This window comes from Eufriesea mexicana, unplaced genomic scaffold (genome assembly GCF_001483705.2).
Source record: "Eufriesea mexicana isolate 0111107269 unplaced genomic scaffold, ASM148370v2 scaffold10264, whole genome shotgun sequence".
Lineage (NCBI taxonomy): Eukaryota > Metazoa > Arthropoda > Insecta > Hymenoptera > Apidae > Eufriesea > Eufriesea mexicana.
The window spans coordinates 145,928-166,476 of NW_016917934.1; the positions used below are offsets into that span (position 1 = coordinate 145,928).

Consider the following 20,549-nt stretch of genomic DNA (forward strand, 5'->3'; position numbering starts at 1 on the left):
GTTCGAATGCCTGTAACGTTGCGGATGCCAATTGCCGATAATTCAAGGTGTACCTACCCACGATATAACGCGCGGCCGCAGACGCTGACAGATTGCTGGGTACCGGGACAAGCCCTCTCGTTCAGCGCGGCCCTCTTTTAGGCGCGCCACGTTTTGGCGCGTTCCGGATACCACACGACTCGCAGCACTGCGACTCAGACCGCGCTCGCGACTCAGGGCTGATTCCGCCTGCGATCGGTATACGAGCTGCAGATCGATTGCGCTTGAGAGCTCGTAATTTCGCGGATTCGACTACCTTGGTGCGAAATATTACCAGTTACCAGTCGCCTCCACTTTTCCCTCGTTTATCTCGCCGATTGTAGGACAATTTCACGAGGATACTGTCAAATTTGCAATTCTTTATGACCGGTCAAACAAAGGCTCGAAGATAGTTTCGTAGAATATATCGTTTGATATGTGCAATAATTGCACTTGTCCACTGTCCTTTTAAACGGATATTTGATTCAATTGGACGTTTCTGATTCTCGCGAGAGAACACGAATAATCGATACGTAAATTTTGAGAGGAGCGGAGTTTGGATAGTTTCCAAGACTTTTCCTTTTCCTTGCGCCTCTCTCTCTCTCTACGTTAAATTTTAATTATTTACACAATGGCGGAGGAAGAATCCTGGCTATTCGCGTTATTAAGAAGCGTGCGATAACTCATGGGTGTGACCGAGTCGAATCGAAATACGGAGGAGGAATTTGCAGAAATATCAGGTGTTATTTTCTTCTCGCTCCACGTGTCGTTGCGAAACAATCGGGAAATAAAACTTCGAGGCGATAGAAATGGAAAGCGAGGAAGGTAAAGAGATTACCGTGGTGGAATAGAGTCGAAGCGGAAACAGCGCTGGACTCTTTATAGATCCTCGAATAGCGCGGGTAAATTATTCATTCCACGCGTGTAATCAAAGTTTTAAACGAATTGTTGGCGAAAAGCACGGATACGTGCGCGCGTCGTTTGTTTTCGAGAGGCTTTAATCGAAAAATAGCGACGACGATGGAAGGTACAACCTCTTGACTTCCAATCGCGCATATGCCTTTTAATATTAATGCACTACGTTGGCACCTACGTAAGGAAGCGAGCACACGTCGAGTCGCAACGGTGAATTTACGACGTATTAAATTGCGCTACTCGATATCTTTGTAATTTTCTCCGATGGGCATAAAACTGCGTGCTTACGACCAGGGGAAATAGTCGACTCGAAGGATTCGGCTCGAACCCGTGTTCCTTCGCTGAGACTAATTAAACCGGCCACCGGAATGAGAACAGAGACGTAGAGCCGTAATCTTTTTTATCGTTTTCAGATATTAATACGTTTATTATACATTACTGCTTATTGTACCAGAAAGAGAAAGAGATCGGGTTTAACACCGGAACTGCTACCAGCTACCTTTAACGCGTATCCAAATATGCTACATACACGTGATTATAATTAAAATATTATAAATCCACTCTGATTCTTTCAAAATTATCCGCGAGCCTTTTGCGATTCCTATGAATTAAATATTAATATTAATGATATTTAATTTTAATAGGAATAATTACGAAATAATTAGCATTCGTTTGTTAGGTTAGGTTCGCCAGTTAGTTCCGACACCTACAGCGCCCTCTATTATCCCTGAGACTTAGATCACGGATCAAAGACACGCGTTGTCGAATAATTAATTTAAAATTTAGTAAAGGAAAAATGATAAGGTCAAATGCAAAATTTTTAGATATTTCATTTCGATAGGAATAATTAGAAAATAAATAGCATTCGTTTGTTAGGTTAGGTTCGCCAGTTAGTTCCGACACCTATAGCGCCCTCTACTATCCCTGAGACTTAGATCACGGATCAAAGACACGCGTTGTCGAATAATTAATTTAAAATTTAGTAAAGGAAAAATGATAAGGTCAAATGCAAAATTTTTAGATATTTCATTTCGATAGGAATAATTAGAAAATAAATAGCATTCGTTTGTTAGGTTAGGTTCGCCAGTTAGATAGTCCCGACATCTACTGCGCGCTCTACTATCCCTGAGACTTAGATCACGGATCAAAGACACGCGATACCGAATAATTAATTTAAAATTTAGTAAAGGAAAAATGATAAGGTCAAATGCAAAATTTTTAGATATTTCATTTCGATAGGAATAATTAGAAAATAAATAGCATTCGTTGGTTAGGTTAGGTTCGCCAGTTAGATAGTCCCGACACTTACAGCGCCCTCTACTATCTCTGAGACTTAGATGACTTAGAAATTTAAAATACGGGCGTTTAGGGTACTGCAGGGAAAGGGAATTAAAGGGTCATCAGGAAATTTCCGTAAAGAAGAAAATTCGCAACTGCCTCGCGTGTTTTCTCTACCCGTTCGCGTCTTCATTCACGTTGTTCACGTGACGAGTAATTAAACTAATAACACCGGCTCAAAGAGAGTTTTCCGACTTTCTTATTCCCAGAGCTGTCTCGCGACCCGTTTCCAAGTGAAAAAGGTTTTTCCGCGCCATACTCGCGCCTCTGTTTACAACGCGCTTCTTCGTTTTGTTCAATATTCACTAACCCACTTCATTAAGCGTGGCTCGAGTCAAAAGTATTCGAGCTGTGCACACAATGGACATATCAGCGCCGTTCTCCACTGGTTTATTTATTTGTTTATTTATTTATAAGCGCGTAATTTACGAGGCTGTAGTCCCAGCTTTATCTCGAAAGTAATTAATTATGTCTTTATTATGGTATGCAGGAAGGATTGGAACGTTCTCCATAAAGCCTTTCTAAATTCTTTCCCCGTATGTCGTGGAATGCTTTCAAACAAATTAATATCGACCTCGTGTTTCAAATGTGTCTCGAAAGTTTCTGCCCAGAGAGTGACATGGCAGCCATAAACTTGCGAACTAGAAAGTGCTATAGTTCGCGAATCTTTAAATTTTCGAAGACGCATCAGGGAGTGTACGTGTCGAAATGTCAGAGGAAAAGGGTACTTCAAATTTTTTTAAATAATTCCTGAATTATTCGACGAAGATCGAGGTGTTCTTTGACAGAAGGAAGGCTGTCTATCTGGATCGCGATTAGGGGTATTCAAGGGTGAAACATATTTTATTCGTAAAAACACGAAATATCGTCGAAGGGTGTAATATTTTGGGAGAGAGGATTCTCATAGATAATAGCATTAAAATTTATAAAAATTCGAAATGTGGAAATAGCTAAAAATGGTCCCAGCCCTCTGCATTTCCTCGCAACGAGGGCTAGAGTAGACCATAAAAATCAGAAAAGGGGTCTATCTTCGGAAACTCCCTTTTTCCAAAGACCTCTTCAATTATACTCTTCTCTAATAATGACATTCGTTAATTTTCTGTCGTTAGTGAGAGAAAATATTAGGAATCAAACTGAAGGTTAAAGAAGCTAGACAATTTTCAACAAGATTTTGAAGATTCTTTGCCCAGAGCCATTGCTTTAACCCTTTGCACTCGAGGGGCGACTCTCAGTCGCCATTTTCTTTAATGCTGCAACTTAAGCAACGAATAAGAGACGATAACTATATCTAGAATAATTACACGCGAAATTTCTAAATAAAACAATTTTATTCATTAATTATTCCTCGCAAAAACACGTATTTTCCATTTTTTATTTCACCATAAAGATTATCATCGAGATAATTAGGATTATGAAAATATGAGGAAAGCTTGGTATTTCTGTCTTTTACCAGGGATCGAAATCAAGTAATTCCGTATTTTTCTTTCCTTATTTCACCATAAAAATGATCAGAGAGCTTATGAAAATATAAGGAAAGCTTGGAATTGTTGTGTTTTACCCGAGGAAAAAATCTTCGAGTGCAAAGTGTTAAGGGTACTCGGGACGAGGTAAAATTTGAGGAAGAATTGACGGTGGAGGTCGGTTGCCTGAAAAATACAAGGAGCCAAGTAGAGGCTCTGTCGAACACGAACTTACCTAGCATCTTGCTGAGATCGGCGTTGTGGAGATCGGGATTCTCGTCGGCCAATTTCTTGCGCTCGACCTTTGCCCAGACCATGAACGCGTTCATCGGGCGACGTATCCGTTGCTCCTTCAGGCTCCTCTGGGCCGTGCTGCCTGGATGGCACATCTTCACTCCCGCGGGAATCGGCGAGATGCCTTGTTGATATTCTAGCGACGGACCGGAAGCCAGCCAAGACATGTCCTCCAGTCGCTGTTGCGCCGGGCCGCTCAACATTCCCGGTATCTGAAAAGCAATTTCCGATTTCTCACACCGGGTTACAATTTTTCGATGCCTGACCCTCGATTCCCGATCCTCGAACTCGCTCGAGAAAATTCACTCCCGATCCTCGATCCTCGATCTACATCGAGAATCCATTTCAGATCTCTCAGCCTTAAACTTCGTTTATCGAGAATCGATTTCACGTCTCCGTCGAGAATCGATTCTCGATCTTCCATCCGGTATCCTCGAACTTCCTCGAGAATCGATTCTCCATCTTTCGATACAGAACTTCGCTCGATCCTCGATATTCGATCCGCGATTCTGGATCTTCCCTGGGTTTTAAACTTTACCGATTTTCGATTCGATCTTCTCGATCCCCGAACCCCGATTTTTGATCTTCCCTGGGTTTTAAATTTTACCAATTTTCGATTCAATCTTCTCGATCCCGAACCTCGATTTTTGATCTTCCCTGGGTTTTAAATTTTACCGATTTTCGATTCGATCTTCTCGATCCTCGAACCCCGGTTTTGGATCTTCCCTGGATTCTAAACTTTACCGATTTTCGATTCGATCTTCTCGATCCTTGGACCCCGATTTTAGATCTTCCCTGGATTCTAAACTTTACCGATTTTTGATTCGATCTTCTCGATCCTCAAACCTCGAACCCCGATTTTGGATCTTCCCCGAATTCTAAACTTTACCGATTTTCGATTCGATCTTCTCGATCTTCTCGATCTTCTCGATCCTTGGATCCCGATTTTGGATCTTCCCTGGATTCTAAACTTTACCGATTTTCGATTCGATCTTCTCGATCCTCGAACCCCGGTTTTGGATCTTCCCTGAATTCTAAACTGTACCGATTTTCGATTCGATCTTCTCGATCTTCTCGATCCTTGAACCCCGATTTTGGATCTTCCGTGGATTCTAAACTTTACCGATTTTCGATTCGATCTTCTCGATCCTCGAACCCCGGTTTTGGATCTTCCCTGGATTCTAAACTTTACCGATTTTCGATTCGATCTTCTCGATCCTTGGACCCCGATTTTAGATCTTCCCTGGATTCTAAACTTTACCGATTTTTGATTCGATCTTCTCGATCCTCAAACCTCGAACCCCGATTTTGGATCTTCCCCGAATTCTAAACTTTACCGATTTTCGATTCGATCTTCTCGATCTTCTCGATCTTCTCGATCCTTGGATCCCGATTTTGGATCTTCCCTGGATTCTAAACTTTACCGATTTTCGATTCGATCTTCTCGATCCTCGAACCCCGGTTTTGGATCTTCCCTGGATTTTAAACTTTACCGATTTTTGATTCGATCTTCTCGATCCTCAAACCTCGAACCCCGATTTTGGATCTTCCCCGAATTCTAAACTTTACCGATTTTCGATTCGATCTTCTCGATCCTTGGATCCCGATTTTGGATCTTCCCTGGATTCTAAACTTTACCGATTTTCGATTCGATCTTCTCGATCCTCGAACCCCGGTTTTGGATCTTCCCTGGATTTTAAACTTTACCGATTTTTGATTCGATCTTCTCGATTCTCGAACCTCGAACCCCGATTTTGGATCTTCCCCGAATTCTAAACTTTACCGATTTTCGATTCGATCTTCTCGATCCTTGGATCCCGATTTTGGATCTTCCCTGGATTCTAAACTTTACCGATTTTCGATTCGATCTTCTCGATCCTCGAACCCCGGTTTTGGATCTTCCCTGGATTTTAAACTTTACCGATTTTTGATTCGATCTTCTCGATTCTCGAACCTCGAACCCCGATTTTGGATCTTCCGTGGATTCTAAACTTTACCGATTTTCGATTCGATCTTCTCGATCTTCTCGATCTTCTCGACCCTTGAACCCCGATTTTGGATCTTCCCTGGATTCTAAACTTTACCGATTTTCGATTCGATCTTCTCGATCCTCGAACCCCGTCTTGCAATTTTTATATCTCGAGTTCCAATAACCGATTTCCGATTTTTCTGTCGTTCCGAGGACTTCGACTCTTTTTCGATATTCGACAGGTAATTTTGCAATTTCGATCAGCCAGCGACGAACGAACGGAAATGGTGCATCGATCTTCCCGATAATTACGCGCTTATTAACGAAAACAGGAGAAAGTCGCGCTCGATATTTTCCGATTCCATTAATACGTAATTACCGGGAGATATTAATCGGACAGCTAATGAACGCCGCTCGAACGCGGCATACCCGGTATTGTTGCCAGGTAAAAGCTGCTGTTCCAAGCCTCGCGGACTCTCGTTAGAATCGGCATTGTAATATAATGAAAATGAATAATGCGCGCGAGCGAGCTCGGAACAAACGTGGAAATAATTTATCGCGCGATAATGACGGCTGATAACTTAATGAACGAAGGATACGATGATAAATATTGAACCCTCGTGGGACCGCGGGATGGCTGTTACAATTGCTGGATCGAGGTTCGAAGGCAGGTCATGCTTTCGCGAGAAGATAAGGAAAAAGTGGTGCAAATATGAAATCGATCCGAATTTAAGGAGCACGTGTAACGAACCTCGAGTTTCCTTCGGGTCGTGCGTTTTAAATAACGATTCTCCACACTGGAACTACCAAAACAATCGAAATCGTTGCTTCCAAATTTTTCTTATTTCTCTATTTGCTTAAAAGAAACGTAATTTTATTAATTTCTCTATTTACCTACCGGTAATAATTATTTATCAGCGTGACTAACGTTGAGTTACGTTTCACACGTGATACAGTGTTATAGTATTTTTGTATTTGCACAGTCGGTAGTTCTAGTGTCGAAGAAGCAATTAGAAGCGAGATATGGAATACTACAAAGTTGTAAGACATTTTGTACTTCGATTACTCAACGACTTTGTCACTGTACATTGCGACACGTATCGAGCTTCCAAAATCTCCAAATTCTACATTTCTCCATAATTACTCGATTTTTTCGATCATCGAAGAGGTGTCTTGGAGAGACGAGCTACGGAAGAGAAACGATCTTCGACTGGGGAATTGGCTTTTAATCTCTTCAAAAGCACCAACACCCGTGCACGTTTTATATATCATGGCTACCAAGGCCTAGTTGTCACGCACGTGTAAATCATGCCACGGGTTTAATCCATTCCGCATCTGGATTTCGTTACGTAACGATCTCTGAAAACGTATTCCTAAATGGATATAAATTTTCACTTCTGCGTGCATTTCCCGCTCCACGATTTTATATCCCCCGCGATCATTTTAACACCGACAGCCACCGATTTCTTTGCCTCGCTCGTGCCGATGGAACGACGGTAAAGCCAGGCAAAAAGCCATCTTTTACAGCTTCAAAAAGTCCTTCCCCGAGGAGGTAAAACGCTCTCTCGAATGGCTCTGTCCAAGACCGTTTCCCTTCCGTGCTATTCTCTTCGAGTCGCCTTTGAGTAAAGCCGGCTCCACATGTGAGACACGGACATGTGAGTCTGCCAAATATTCGTCTCCCGATCTCTGTTACTTACCCGTCAGCCTCCTCGATCCACCGCGATCTACGACAGCGTGATCTCGCTATAGATCCGCGCAATCGGCTATAAAATGTCAGCCGTTTCGAGAGATCGGTTAGACGAGTGACGAATGTGTCCGATACTAGGCGTGTGGACCCGGCTTAACGTCGGGAACGCTGTAAAATAGTCGGAACGTAGGTGTGCACGCGTGACGTTTCGAGGTGAAACAGCGTTCCGTGAGTGAAAAATATGCGAGCCTATTTCCAAAGGAACGGTCTCTCCTGTCCGTGCTGGATCGACCGGACCTCGAACGTACCGAAATGATTTGGGTATCGATGGGCATGGAACTGTCGTTGCCGTCGATGTTCGACTCGATGTCGTAGGCCCTCGACGTGGGTGTCGCATAAAGCGAGGAATGAAGTGCCAAGAGTCCAGGGGAACCGCCATAACTGCTCACCGGCGGTGGTGTCACCTCACCCCTGTCATAATTATCCAGCATCCTATAAATTCAAACGCGATTTATTAATCATTAGTCCCGTTTATAAGGCGCGCTCGCTTTTGGCTAACGGTAAAATCGCTACGCATCCGGTGCTAGGCCACCGATAAAATAACGCGGCCGTGTATCGTTTCGCTTCAACGAATGGCTTGTTTGTCATGCGAGCATACACATCGCGATACAAGCCGCTTTCCTTCGATAAATCCCCATGCTGACAGCGATAGAGGGCCTGAGAATTCATTTCAGACGCCATCCGTGAAAATAATTATTCCACGTCCTTCCGACCACACCGCTCTCCCGTGGATCCCATCTATCGTCGAATATGGTTGTCTAGGGTCAGGGTGACACGGATTTTGAGTGGGTTCTCTATTCGATCGCTTTTCGTAATTTTCCTGACTTTTGGGGGGATGTTGTTATCGTGTAGACGGTGTTTCTGATTGCAAATGTCGTGCATTCGGTATTTGAAATTGTAAAATAAACTGATATTCTATATGGTTTGTGCTATAAGATCTATAAGGATCTATTCGCGAGAAAATAATTTTAGAAAAGGGTTCGTTACCTTACCTTTTATTTTGCAGTGAAATTTGGAGCGTAATTTGGATCGTTGAAAATAATACACTTGTATGATATTATTTTCTCTCTTTCAGGATTGAACTTCTAGATTAACAATCTATATCCTGGAAGGATCGTTCTATAATTAATTCTTGGAAATAATAAAAATAGTTTCACGTGAAAGATATATATTAATATGGAATTCCGTCTAAATAACAGGTTAAGGAGGAAATTTATGTATTTTATAGAGTCTCGGGATTTTAAAATCGGCATAACGTATATGATATTAACGATTAACAATGTAATACGAGAATCTTCGATCCATTATGTATAGGATATTTTATAAAAGGATCGGTAATAAACGTAGCGTATGAATAGTCAATCAGCGACAGGTATGATATATTAGGAATAAGTTAATAGTGGAAAGAAGGAGAGACTTATAATACATGGCATACGTGCACCCCGACGCCGCGTTTGAAGATTCGAAGTTCTTGCTAATCCAGATGAATTAATGATACTTCTCACGTCATTAAATTATAATTAAAGTGTTGACCCAGGAAGAAAGGAGTACAAGTGCAGAGGAAGCGATAATTAAACTTCATTCCAGAAAACGCGAGTCCATCTCGAGTCAGCATCGAAAGGAGCGCGAATCTACTCGCGGAATATTCACTTGGCTTTCTTTATCGGCAAACAATGCGACCGATCTTTTCCACGGGCATCTCTCCTCGTTAAACATCGTACCCATTACCTTCTTCGATCTCTACCTCTAAAATCCCCCGTCTCCGAATTTCCACCCAAAATTCCGAAAGAAAACGTGGAAAGACGTAAAGGAAAATAACGCGTGGAAAGAAAAACACAGCGAGACACGAGAAATTAGAACGGGTGGATAAAAATTTGGAGACAGACTGTGAAAGGCAAGGAGAAATTACGATTAAAGGCTGGAAGGAAAAAATAAACTCGGCGAGGTTTCTCAAAGAAATCAAAGAGGAAGATAAAAGCAAAAATATAGTACTCGAGGAGAAAGTACAAAGCGGCGACCCTAACCTATTAAATATAATCACATGCTAATTGGAATTGCACAGCTGCCCACGTGATGGCAAAAAGTTGCTAGATCAAAATAGCCAATACATTATTCAATAAAACCACTTTTATTTTTCAAAAGCCAACCTAATTTCGTATTAAAAATACCATCATCGTCTTTCGGACAACGCGATGCTAACCTCAAAAGTAAAACTTTGTCCCGAAGAGGAAAAGAAAATAGCTATTTCGTCCTAAAAGTACCATCTTCGCTTTCTACCCAACCCGAAGCTAACCTCAAAAGACGCGGAAGACCATAAAACCTGTCTAACGATGTCAAAGGATACGCTCGATCCGTCATGTTTCTTCGAATCCGTTCAGAGGAAAAAAAGCCGTTCAAACGTGGACAAATTTACCCGCGCCCAGGCCCGTGCTCATAACCGAGTCAGAAATCGTACATCGCGCATGCGCTTTTTCGTCCCGCCTTCCGCCGCGCCGTTTGAACCGGGCATCTTTGGAACTGGCTCCGCGGAGTATCCCGATTAAAAGCAAAAGTCAATTATTCCGATTGTCCGATGCGTCCGTCTGGCGTTGGGATAGGGAGGAGGACGAGGACGAGTTGCGCACGACGCGGATGGAATAGCATTCTCGATCAGTTCGATACCGGGGCAAACGAGAGCGCGCGCCGCGCCTCGTCTCGCCGCGCGCACCGCGCCGCGCCGCGGCGACCGGGAAAACAAGAGATCGATTCGTACACGCCGGCATTCGTATATACGCGAGGTAATTGACTTTGGCGTCTCTGTTTCGTCGTCGTCGCGGTCGTCCGCCCGGAGAGGAACTCGCAGCGGGGAGAAATCCCCGGTGGGTCGCTCGTGCCTCTGCCGCAGCCGATTGATCTGTCAACCCCGTTAGGAAAAGAGTTGATCGACATGAATGAACCATTCAAGGCCACTTAATGGAATTCCCACGATTGTCCTTAAGGCATAATGCGACCGTGCCTGGTATAATAGTACCAACAGCTCTGTGTCGCGCTTGCGCATTTATATATATATATATATATATTTATATACACGGGTATGTATATGATACGTGTAAATGGATTTGCGTATAGCCGAACATTGGCGTACCTACGATTTTGGGGATGACAGAATTTTATTTTTCTTTTGTTCCCGTTCAGGGATAGATATACTCTCTGCTCTATCGAAGTCGTGAAAGGTTAACGTTATTGATTCGTTCTTGATAATCATGCTGTGATAATCGTGATCCGATAGATTTGGTATTTGATGCTTGGAAGCTCGCGATATTTTCGGCGTATGGCAAGGGTGTCGAGGGGTCTAGCTACGTCAGTGGACCCCGGAGGGTTAGTGCAGCTTTCATTTCGCTTTATGGAAATTTTCCTACCAGAGCAGGAAGCAGCAAAGGAAATGTTCGTCCTCCGGAGATTTCCCGGTGAAAATGGTTCGGGTTATCGGGTACTCAACTGCATGGCTCGTATAAATACATATAAATACGCGAAAGGTGCGTGCACGCGTGCAGCGGGCAAGTATGCCTGGATCGTTATACGTGCACGTTCGATGCACGCCTAGCCGTGGCCGCGTCTCCGTGTATAAATTTAAAAACACGTAATACACACGTGCTCGCATGCATATATGTATATGGACACGCGAGTGTTCCACATAATGGCCATTGTTTCATTCGGTCCGCGAGAGATGCTGAGACGGGGGCAAAAACGTAGCGGCATTTTCATTCAATAAAGTTGGCCGGCTAGTAGCGACGCTTTTTGCTAGTAGTCCTCTCCCGGCACACGCTTCTCCCGTGATACTCGCTCGAAACGCGCGCGCCGCTGCTACTGTTCCACCGGTCTGAGCTATAGCATCGATAAGCGAGATCGATACGAGGTGTCGTTTTAATAACGCGCCGCCGGCCGATCCATCGCCCGGGGGTGCGATCCTTTCGGCGTGGGATGTTAAGTCAACGACCGAGACCTTATTTTCCCTTTTTTACTCTTATTTCAGAGAGAAAGAGGGAGGTTGAGAAAGAGAGAGAAAGAAATTTGGTTAATTTTGATCTTGGAAACTAGGGTCTTAGAACTTTCCTGTACTGTATAGAGAATATGTAGAATAGGTGTACCTTGTATTGTACATTGGATTGTAATTTAATTTGACATCGTTTATGAGAAAAATATGAAATTGAAGTAGCTTATCAATAATTCGTGAAGAGAAATTTGGTTAATTTTGATCTTGGAAACTAGGGTCTTAGAACTTTCCTGTACTGTATAGAGAATATGTAGAATATGTGTACATTGTATTGTATATTGGGTTGTAATTTAATTTGACATCGTTGATGAGAAAAATATGAAATTGAAGTAGCTTATCAATAATTCGTGAAGAGAAATTTGGTTAATTTTGATCTTGGAAACTAGGGTCTTAGAACTTTCCTGTACTGTATAGAGAATATGTAGAATATGTGTACATTGTATTGTATATTGGGTTGTAATTTAATTTGACATCGTTGGTTGGAGAAATATGGAAATGGAGTAGCTTATCAATAATTTGTGAAGAGCAATTTGGTTAATTTTTGATTTTATAAACTAGAGTCTTAGCACTTTCCTATACTGTATATAGAATATGTAGAATATGTGGAATATGTGTACGTTGTACATTGGGTTGTAATTTAGATTGACATTGTTAGTTGTGGAGGTATAGAAAATGGAGTAGCTTATCGATAATTTATGAAGAAAAATTTGATTAATTTCGATTTAATAAATTAGGGTCCTAGCACTCTCCTGTACTGTATGTAGAATATGTGGAATATGTGTACATTGTATATTGCGTTGAAATTTAGATTGACATTGTTTAGTTGTGGAGGTATGGAAAATGGAGTAGCTTGTCAATAATTTAATTCGTGAAGAAAAATTTGATTAATTTTGATTTTATAAACTAGGCTTTTAGCACTTTTCTGTACATTGCATTGTAATTTAATTTGACATCTTTGGTTAGAGTTTGATATGATGTCATATTTCATTATGATGTTGAGGTAGGATGTCAAATAAAGTTTGGCTTGCGAGGTGTTGAAATTTCTGAAAAAAGGTATATTTAAAACGCTTCTTTTTCATAAATTCCCCTAAAATTTGGACTCAATATTCCAACAATATCACGTGGTCTCGATTACAACTAGAATTTCTATAAATCTTCGGAATTTTACCGAGTGGCAACCGAGTACAAAGGATTTATTAAATGATCAAGATGTTTTATGCGTGATTCTGAACTCGAAATCTGCTTCTGACAAATGGTTATTATTCTGCTCTACGATATATGACATAATAATTTCGAAACGTGAAAGATCACGTCTCAGCAACAGAGTACTAAATATTCAAGCAGCGAGTCTTTGATAGCAACTGTAGGTGAAGAGGAAAACAACCTGTTAGATGTAAATCAACGTTTGAGAGTGTTGGTGAAAGATCAATTGGAAAGGCTGTTTTAATAACGTAGCATTGATCAACGGGCTATTGCATTTTATAATTGTTCCCACCCTGGAGCATGAAAAATGTGACTTATCGCGTGTTCCCCTGGAGGTCTTCATTTGTGGAGCATAATTTTCAAGCGATGATGCGGGGACGTCGAAACAACGACCGAAATCTTATTTATCCTCGCAGTTTCTTTTACGTAAACCACCTACGCGATTCTCGTATCAGTGTCTACGAAATGGATGTTTAATATCCAGATGTAATCTATTCCCCACTGCCGGGTTGCTAGCTGTCAAAGTACCTCGTATTTCACAAAAACAACACCGGTGACTAATAAATTCGTAATAACATCGTCAGTCACATTTCTGCATTTAGTGTACGATACAACTGTGCATGTATGCACGATTACTTATGTCAGTTTTCAAGTTTCTTCACTCTTGCAACGACATCCGATCACAGACATCTCGAAATTTAGAGAGTGGAAAATAATTATGGGAAATATAAAGAAGACCCAAAAAATTGGCCTTTCCAAAACGAAGGAAGTATACGAGACATAACTAAATTGACATGAAAAGAAAATATTTGACCACGATAAATTTTTTAATCCAAGATTTCACATTTTTATTATTTTACAATGAAGAATATAGAAATTACAATGAAGAATTTGGAAAAGGAATTGATCATTTGCAAAATGGAAAAGATATTCAACTAATGGTACAGAAAGGAAATATTTGACCACGATAAATTTTTAAATTCAATATTCCACGAATTTACAATGAAAAATATAGTATTATAGAAATACGAAGATGGCTGCGCTTGAATTAATTAGAAAAAGGAATTGACATTTTTCATTTGCAAAATGGAAAATATATTCAACTAACGGTACAGAAAGAAAATATCTAACCACGATAAATTTTTAAATGTAAGATTCCACGAATTTACAATGAAAAATATAGTATTATAGAAATACGAAGATGGCTGCGCTCGAATTAATTAGAAAAAGGAATTGCCATTTTCCATTTGCAGGATGGAAAAGGTATACAACTAATGGTACAAAAAGGAAATATCCACGCATTCTCGTTTCGTCCAAGCTTCTATAATAACACGCCTCGCCGTAATAATTTCATCGAAGCAGAAAATGCAACGAGAAAAATAACATCGAGTCACCGGAACGATAAAACGGCAGAACAATTAAAGCATTAAATTGGCAAAAAAAAAAAGGAATCTTGAATTTCAGGTAGGACGTGCGTCGGCAAGGAAAAACTGCAAAAACTCACGGTCAAGATTCCTCAGGTTCAACCCGCGTCGGTGCAGCTGCACCACCCACGCATATGATAGATACGCCACTGCCTTCAGCATTGTTTCTTTAATGATTCATATGGGGTGATTGTACCAAGAGTAGAGGAAGCAGTTTCCAACTGCAAATGCAATGAGCCTGTGTCGTATCGGAAATATTAATCCTGTCGGTATCGTCGAAGGCCTCCGTGTAATATACGTGAATCGCACATTTTAATGGCGATTATAATATGCACGCCGACTTTCATATTCTTTAAATTGCAAATTCGTGCTTTCGCCGCGTCGACACCGGGGATTTCGAATCATTTCGCCGAACGAAATTCCTCGATCAAATCCTACCATGATTCGGGACGAATAGTTCGGTAGATGAAACGCTTGGCGAATTCGCGTGTCAGATGACTGCACGAAACAGGTGTCGAAACGAGACGACGAGGAATTAACGACCGATGCACGATCCTTTCGAACAATCGGGTATTGTACTATTTGGAGGACTGAACTTGGTGGAGCATGCCTAAGAAATTCTATTTCTGGGAACTGTATGTTATTGTTGCATTTGGATCTTGGACCTTCTCTTCCATCCGTCGTGAGTAGCTTGGTCGGATGAAGATTAGGCTTCCGAATTATGTGACGAAAACCATGGAAAAATTGCACAGTCAAATTGGTCAATTCTTCTCTCTGCTACCTATTCATAGAACCACTGCTATCCTTCAACCATATCAGTCTTATAGTATAGTATAATCATACCTAGAGTTGGTAAGAGTTAAGTTAGGTTAGGTTAGGTGATAATAACCCCGATCTTAGACCTGAGCTTCCACAAACCTAGCTAATTGTTAAAAACTGTTCATCTTGAAGGAATAATCTCTTGGTTTTGTCAGTATCGAACCCAAGCTTGAACACATGTATACTCTGAACATATGTAACAATTGAGGCTTCTGTCTAGATAAAGATGAACGTTAATTTTGGCAAGAGCTGTTGTATATTCTAAATAATTTGTAAGATAGAAAATAAGGAACCAGTCACTTGGACAAGTGCACCATACATAACCTCCTGTTGTATACTCTGAATAATTTGTAAGATAGAAAATAAGGAACCAGTCACTTGGACAAGTCTATCATACATAACCTCCTGTTGTATATTCTGAATAACGTGAAAAGCAGAAGATCGGGAACCAGTCATTTGGACAAGTGCACTGTAGTCCATCACGCATTACCTCCTGTTGTATATTCCGAATAATTTGAAAGACAGAAAATTAGGAACCAGTCGATACTATAAGTCCATCATAGTTCATCATAGTCTAGCCTAATGCATATTGAAAAGAAATTTGTTCTTTCTGAAAGATAGACTGAGCTATCAGACACTCCTTGAGCATCACGAAGCCTACCATCCTCAGCACGATCTAACCGATACAGAACCTGACCCAGTCAATAGTTACCTATCAAAAACTGCCAACCTTCTAACCTCTCAGCTGAGGAACCTTCCCATTTTCGTTTCAAGGAGATAACCCATGGTCTACCAATCCTAGCGTGAATCCGAAAGCAACTGCCAACCTGTCAAAAGCTGAGCGAGGCGGTACGCTCTGGCGAAGCTGATTCCTTCTCGAAAAGTACCCCCAGAGCCAAAGAAGTTTGCTGGCGTACACCCGAACGAATTACGATCCGCGCCGCTCGAGCCAGATATTTGTCCGGGCGCAAAAGTCGAGCAAAAGGCAGGCAGAAAGCGCGGCAGCGTGGCGCACGAGACAAAGGACACACGAACGTACGAACGAACGATCCTCTAAATCGGCACGTCCGTCGAGGCTCATGAATCTCGGCGAAACAGAGAAAAGCCGTGTGTGCACGGTTCGGTACGCAGCACGGGCACGGGCACGGGGAGTGAAGCTCGTGTGGCGAAGCGTGTGCGAGCGGGTAAGAGAGCGATGGAGAGGATGGGCGGGCGAGAGAGAGAGACGGGAACGGGGCCTCCGTCAACGACACACTTGTTGTTCCCCCGGAGTAAATTATTCCCCCCTTTCGGGTCGCGGAGAAGTAGAGAAAGCTTTCGAGTCGCGGACGCCTGACGGCTGACGTAGTGGCGCATTTTATTCAAATAATCGCGACGACCGAACACACCCTTGCATTACTCGACGCAACGGCGCACCGGCCTCGAATGCGTCGCGCCGCGCCGCGCCGCGCCGCGCCATGGCGACCAGCTACGCGCATACCGGCCGACGCATGCTTCTCGCTTGGATCACGAGAAATTCGATGCTTTTCGCCCGATTTTCGTCCATTCCCTCGTTTTCCCTGCAAATTTTGTACTTTTCTTTATTCCATTTTATTCTCCTTTTATTTTTTTTATAAATTTTTCATCGCTCGGTGTATTGTCTAATGGTGTATTGGATTGTGCTTCTGTATTATTTCTTACCATTTCGTGTCGTTGGATCTCGAGTCTTCGAAATTCGATGCTTTTCGCCCAATTTTCGTCCATTCCCTCGTTTTCCCTGCAAATTTTGTACTTTTCTTTATTCCATTTTATTCTTCTTTTATTTTTTTTATAAATTTTTCATCGCTCGGTGTATTGTCTAATGGTGTATTGGATTGTGCTTCTGTATTATTTCTTACCATTTCGTGTCGTTGGATCTCGAGTCTTCGAAATTCGATGCTTTTCGCCCGATTTTCGTCCATTCCCTCATTTTCCTTGCAAATTTTGTACTTTTCTTTATTCCATTTTATTCTCCTCTTATTTTGTCGTAGATTTTTCGTCGTTCGATGTATTGTCTAATGGTGTATTGGATTGTGCTTCTGTATTATTTCTTACCATTTCGTGTTGTTGGATCTTGAGTCTTCGAAATTCGATGCAAAAATTCGATGCTTTTCGTCTGATTTCCATGCATTCTCTCATTTTCCCTAAAAATTTTTGTTTTATTCGTTCTATTTTATTGTCTTTTTATGTTTTTGCAAATTTTTCGTCGTTTGGTGTATTGAGTTGTGCTTCTGTATTATTTCTTACCATTTCGTGTTGTTGGATCTTGAGTCTTCGAAATTCGATGCTTTTCGCCTGATTTGCATGCATTCTCTCATTTTCCCAGCATATTTTTAACTTTCTTTTTATCCTATTTTATTCTTCTTTTATCTTTTTGTAGTTTTTGGGATGTTCGTTATATTGTGGATGATGTCGTGGGATTGCACTTTTGTATTATTTCTTTCCATTTTTTGACATTTCGTTCGTTGTTCGATGTAATCTTGTCGATTGAATCGATTGAATCTTGCTTTTTATTCTTCTGTATCGTTGAATGTACGTCCATTGGATTGTTTTATAATTGTTATAGTCTGCCGACGAGGTCTTAGTCTTTCGTGCCTCTTTATAGTCTTTCTATAGTCTTTCGTACAGTTTTATTTGCGTATATTTGGAATTTGGATAAGAAAAATATGGACGAATGAAATATTCCGTGATGTGCCGACAAGAACGTTGTTAATTAGTATAATAATTTTTGAAAAGTGAACTAGGTGATGTTTCTTAATAGTATAAATATAGTTTGGTAGCAGAGGATGTAAAATTGCGAATTTACAGGACTTATTAAGCTTAGAAATTTTCCGATTAGTAAAATGAATTTTTAATTAGGAATTAGGAATTCCACCTTTTTAAAATTTGGATCACAGACACCGTATTCATCTCTCATACAAATGATAAAAGAATTCGGGAATTTTGGACCGATTTTTATAAAATAATTCCATCCTTAAAGGATTAAAACGTAACGACAAGGAACAGAGGAAATAAATATTAGCAATATATTGACAATTGATAATTTCCAATGACACTATCCATTTGACTGAAAAGAATTCAGCGCTAAGAATTTTGAAAAATTATATCACGATTAAAGAGGCATGTATTCTTCGCACGCTGCATTCGCATGCCAAATGAGGAGATAATTAAATAAATTTCTGAGGTTCATAAATAAGACGATGAAATTAATATACGAAACTTTTATATCTAACAACATATATAGATGTTGGAGATTTCAACGAGTGGTAATAAACAGATGCAGAATACCAGTAAATACTCGTGATAAATTTCGAATCTTAATTACTTGGAATTGCAAAGCGCGTCCGTAAATTACCGCTGAAATTTTCAAAGGAGATCGAAGGGAGATTGAGTAAATTGCTCTTGAAATTTTGGTACAGAACAACGTTTACCTTTTTCATGGAATTATCGCTTGTTAAGATTCTGACATTAATCAGACAGAATCTTATATTTTCGTTGCATCTATGTATTCCATTACATGTTCCGCAAAGATGAATTCGACGAGATAAATAACGGACAAACAAGACTCGGTACATTCAGCCAACTTTTACCACAACTTACACTGAAACTGTAACATCCATTAGCACCAGCAACTTCATGGCTGCATCGTGACAAGATCAACTTGTTTTCATAATCTTGTATTCACGTTTACTCTTTATGAAACGGGACGAAGGGACTCGAGAACCATAAATAAACATTTCAGGGAACGTCAAACAACGTCAAAACACCATTAAAATATTAAATTACGAATAAAAATCTCCCTTTACGCATAAATAATAGACCTATCGTTATTGCTTTTATACAAAAATTTCGTATATTACGTGTTTCAAATTGCAGAAAAATTATTCCATCATTTTTAGTAACTAGACCTCCATCGAAATCACTAGAATTCCCGAACCAGTTGACACTAGAACTACTAGTAACAAAATTACTCGGTTTAGGCTTCATATGTTTGCAATTGCTGAAAGCATACACTTGCTTTTATCAAAATTAATATTGATTTTTATACGGACGTGATTGTAATTACGTATGCTCTTTTGCTTTCATTACACTGCTTTAATTATCATTAATAATATACATCATATCTAGGTACTCGTTACCATCGGTAGTTCCAGTGTTAAAATACCCATTTCCGAACTTAACTAGTATTGTCAAAATTAATATTAATTTTTATCAAAACACGAAGAATCATATATATATAGGGTGTCCCAAAATTCCGTCAAGATTTGAATTTTGCGCCATTTGCGCGGTGAAGTGTTGCGAACGAAAACAAAAAAGATACTAAGTATACTGACGTATAGTATATAAATCAACAAGAAATTTACAATTTTTAATTAAAAACCGATATTTTCTATCAAAATTGCGTGAATTTTGAAATTAGGATACCTATTTATTTTCATCGCGTCATTTAAATTATTATATCCAAGTATAAATTACAGGGCAACACTTCTGTTACTAAATTGCTATAACCCATTGCAAATAATTTCCTCGCAAAATCCTCGTTCAGATATTTGTGCAATTTTTAATTCGCGAACCACACTCTTATCTTGCAACTGTATAAACAGTCCCCTTAATTTTCTTCGTCAAAATGACGCGTTCCTGTAAATCCATTGTTAAGGGAAAAGAAATGGACAAAAGCGAGGTGGAAAAGCAGGTACGAGAAGCGCGATAATCGGTTGGAAAATCGCACGCGGTATGCGAGCATGAAATCGCGGAACCATCGAACGTAGAGAGACGCGAACGGAGGAACTCGTAATTTTATAGGCCCCTGATTAAACTTTTAAATCGAATAACCAATGCGGTTCGCTTGGTAAGCGGAAGTGACGACCCGAGCCGCTCACCTCTGCACTACTAACGCTCCGGCGCGTTTCAGATTTGAGAACGAAGAAAGCGCATCCCCGAAACCTTTACGGGCTTAAGGCTGCGGAACGGACGTCGTCGCTGTTGTACCCTATATACCTTCTTCTGACCTCAGACCGTGCCGGCCATTACGTACGACTTCCTGTGACCGGGTGAAACAGCCATCGAACATCTCTCGGTCGCCTCGTTCCTGTGCGCCTGTTCTCGATATTTAGGAAAACTACCTTCGTTTCTGGTTAATCAAAGGCTCTACGCTCCTTTTAATTTATTTTTACGAAGCTTTAGTCCATTCTATGTTCAGCTTTGGATTTTTAGAGACTTTTAGGACGTATTCCTGTTTTGGGTTTTGCGTCGGAAATTGCTAGTTTTGGAAAATAATAGGTTTGCGAAATATTTCAGAAATTGCGAA

At 40.7% G+C, this 20,549-nt stretch overlaps 1 protein-coding gene across 1 annotated transcript in view; it reads right to left on the reverse strand.

Annotated features, from left to right (window-relative positions):
- The window catches only part of LOC108553351 (putative transcription factor SOX-15), a 73,661-nt gene that overhangs the window by 33,174 nt on the left and 19,938 nt on the right, over window positions 1–20,549 (reverse strand). The window contains exons 3-4 of the mRNA XM_017908222.1: window positions 7,993–8,176; window positions 3,967–4,237 (exon numbers count right to left, since the gene is read on the reverse strand). Of these exons, the coding sequence (XP_017763711.1) occupies window positions 3,967–4,237; window positions 7,993–8,176 (455 nt within the window). The remainder of the gene's footprint in view (window positions 1–3,966; window positions 4,238–7,992; window positions 8,177–20,549) is intronic.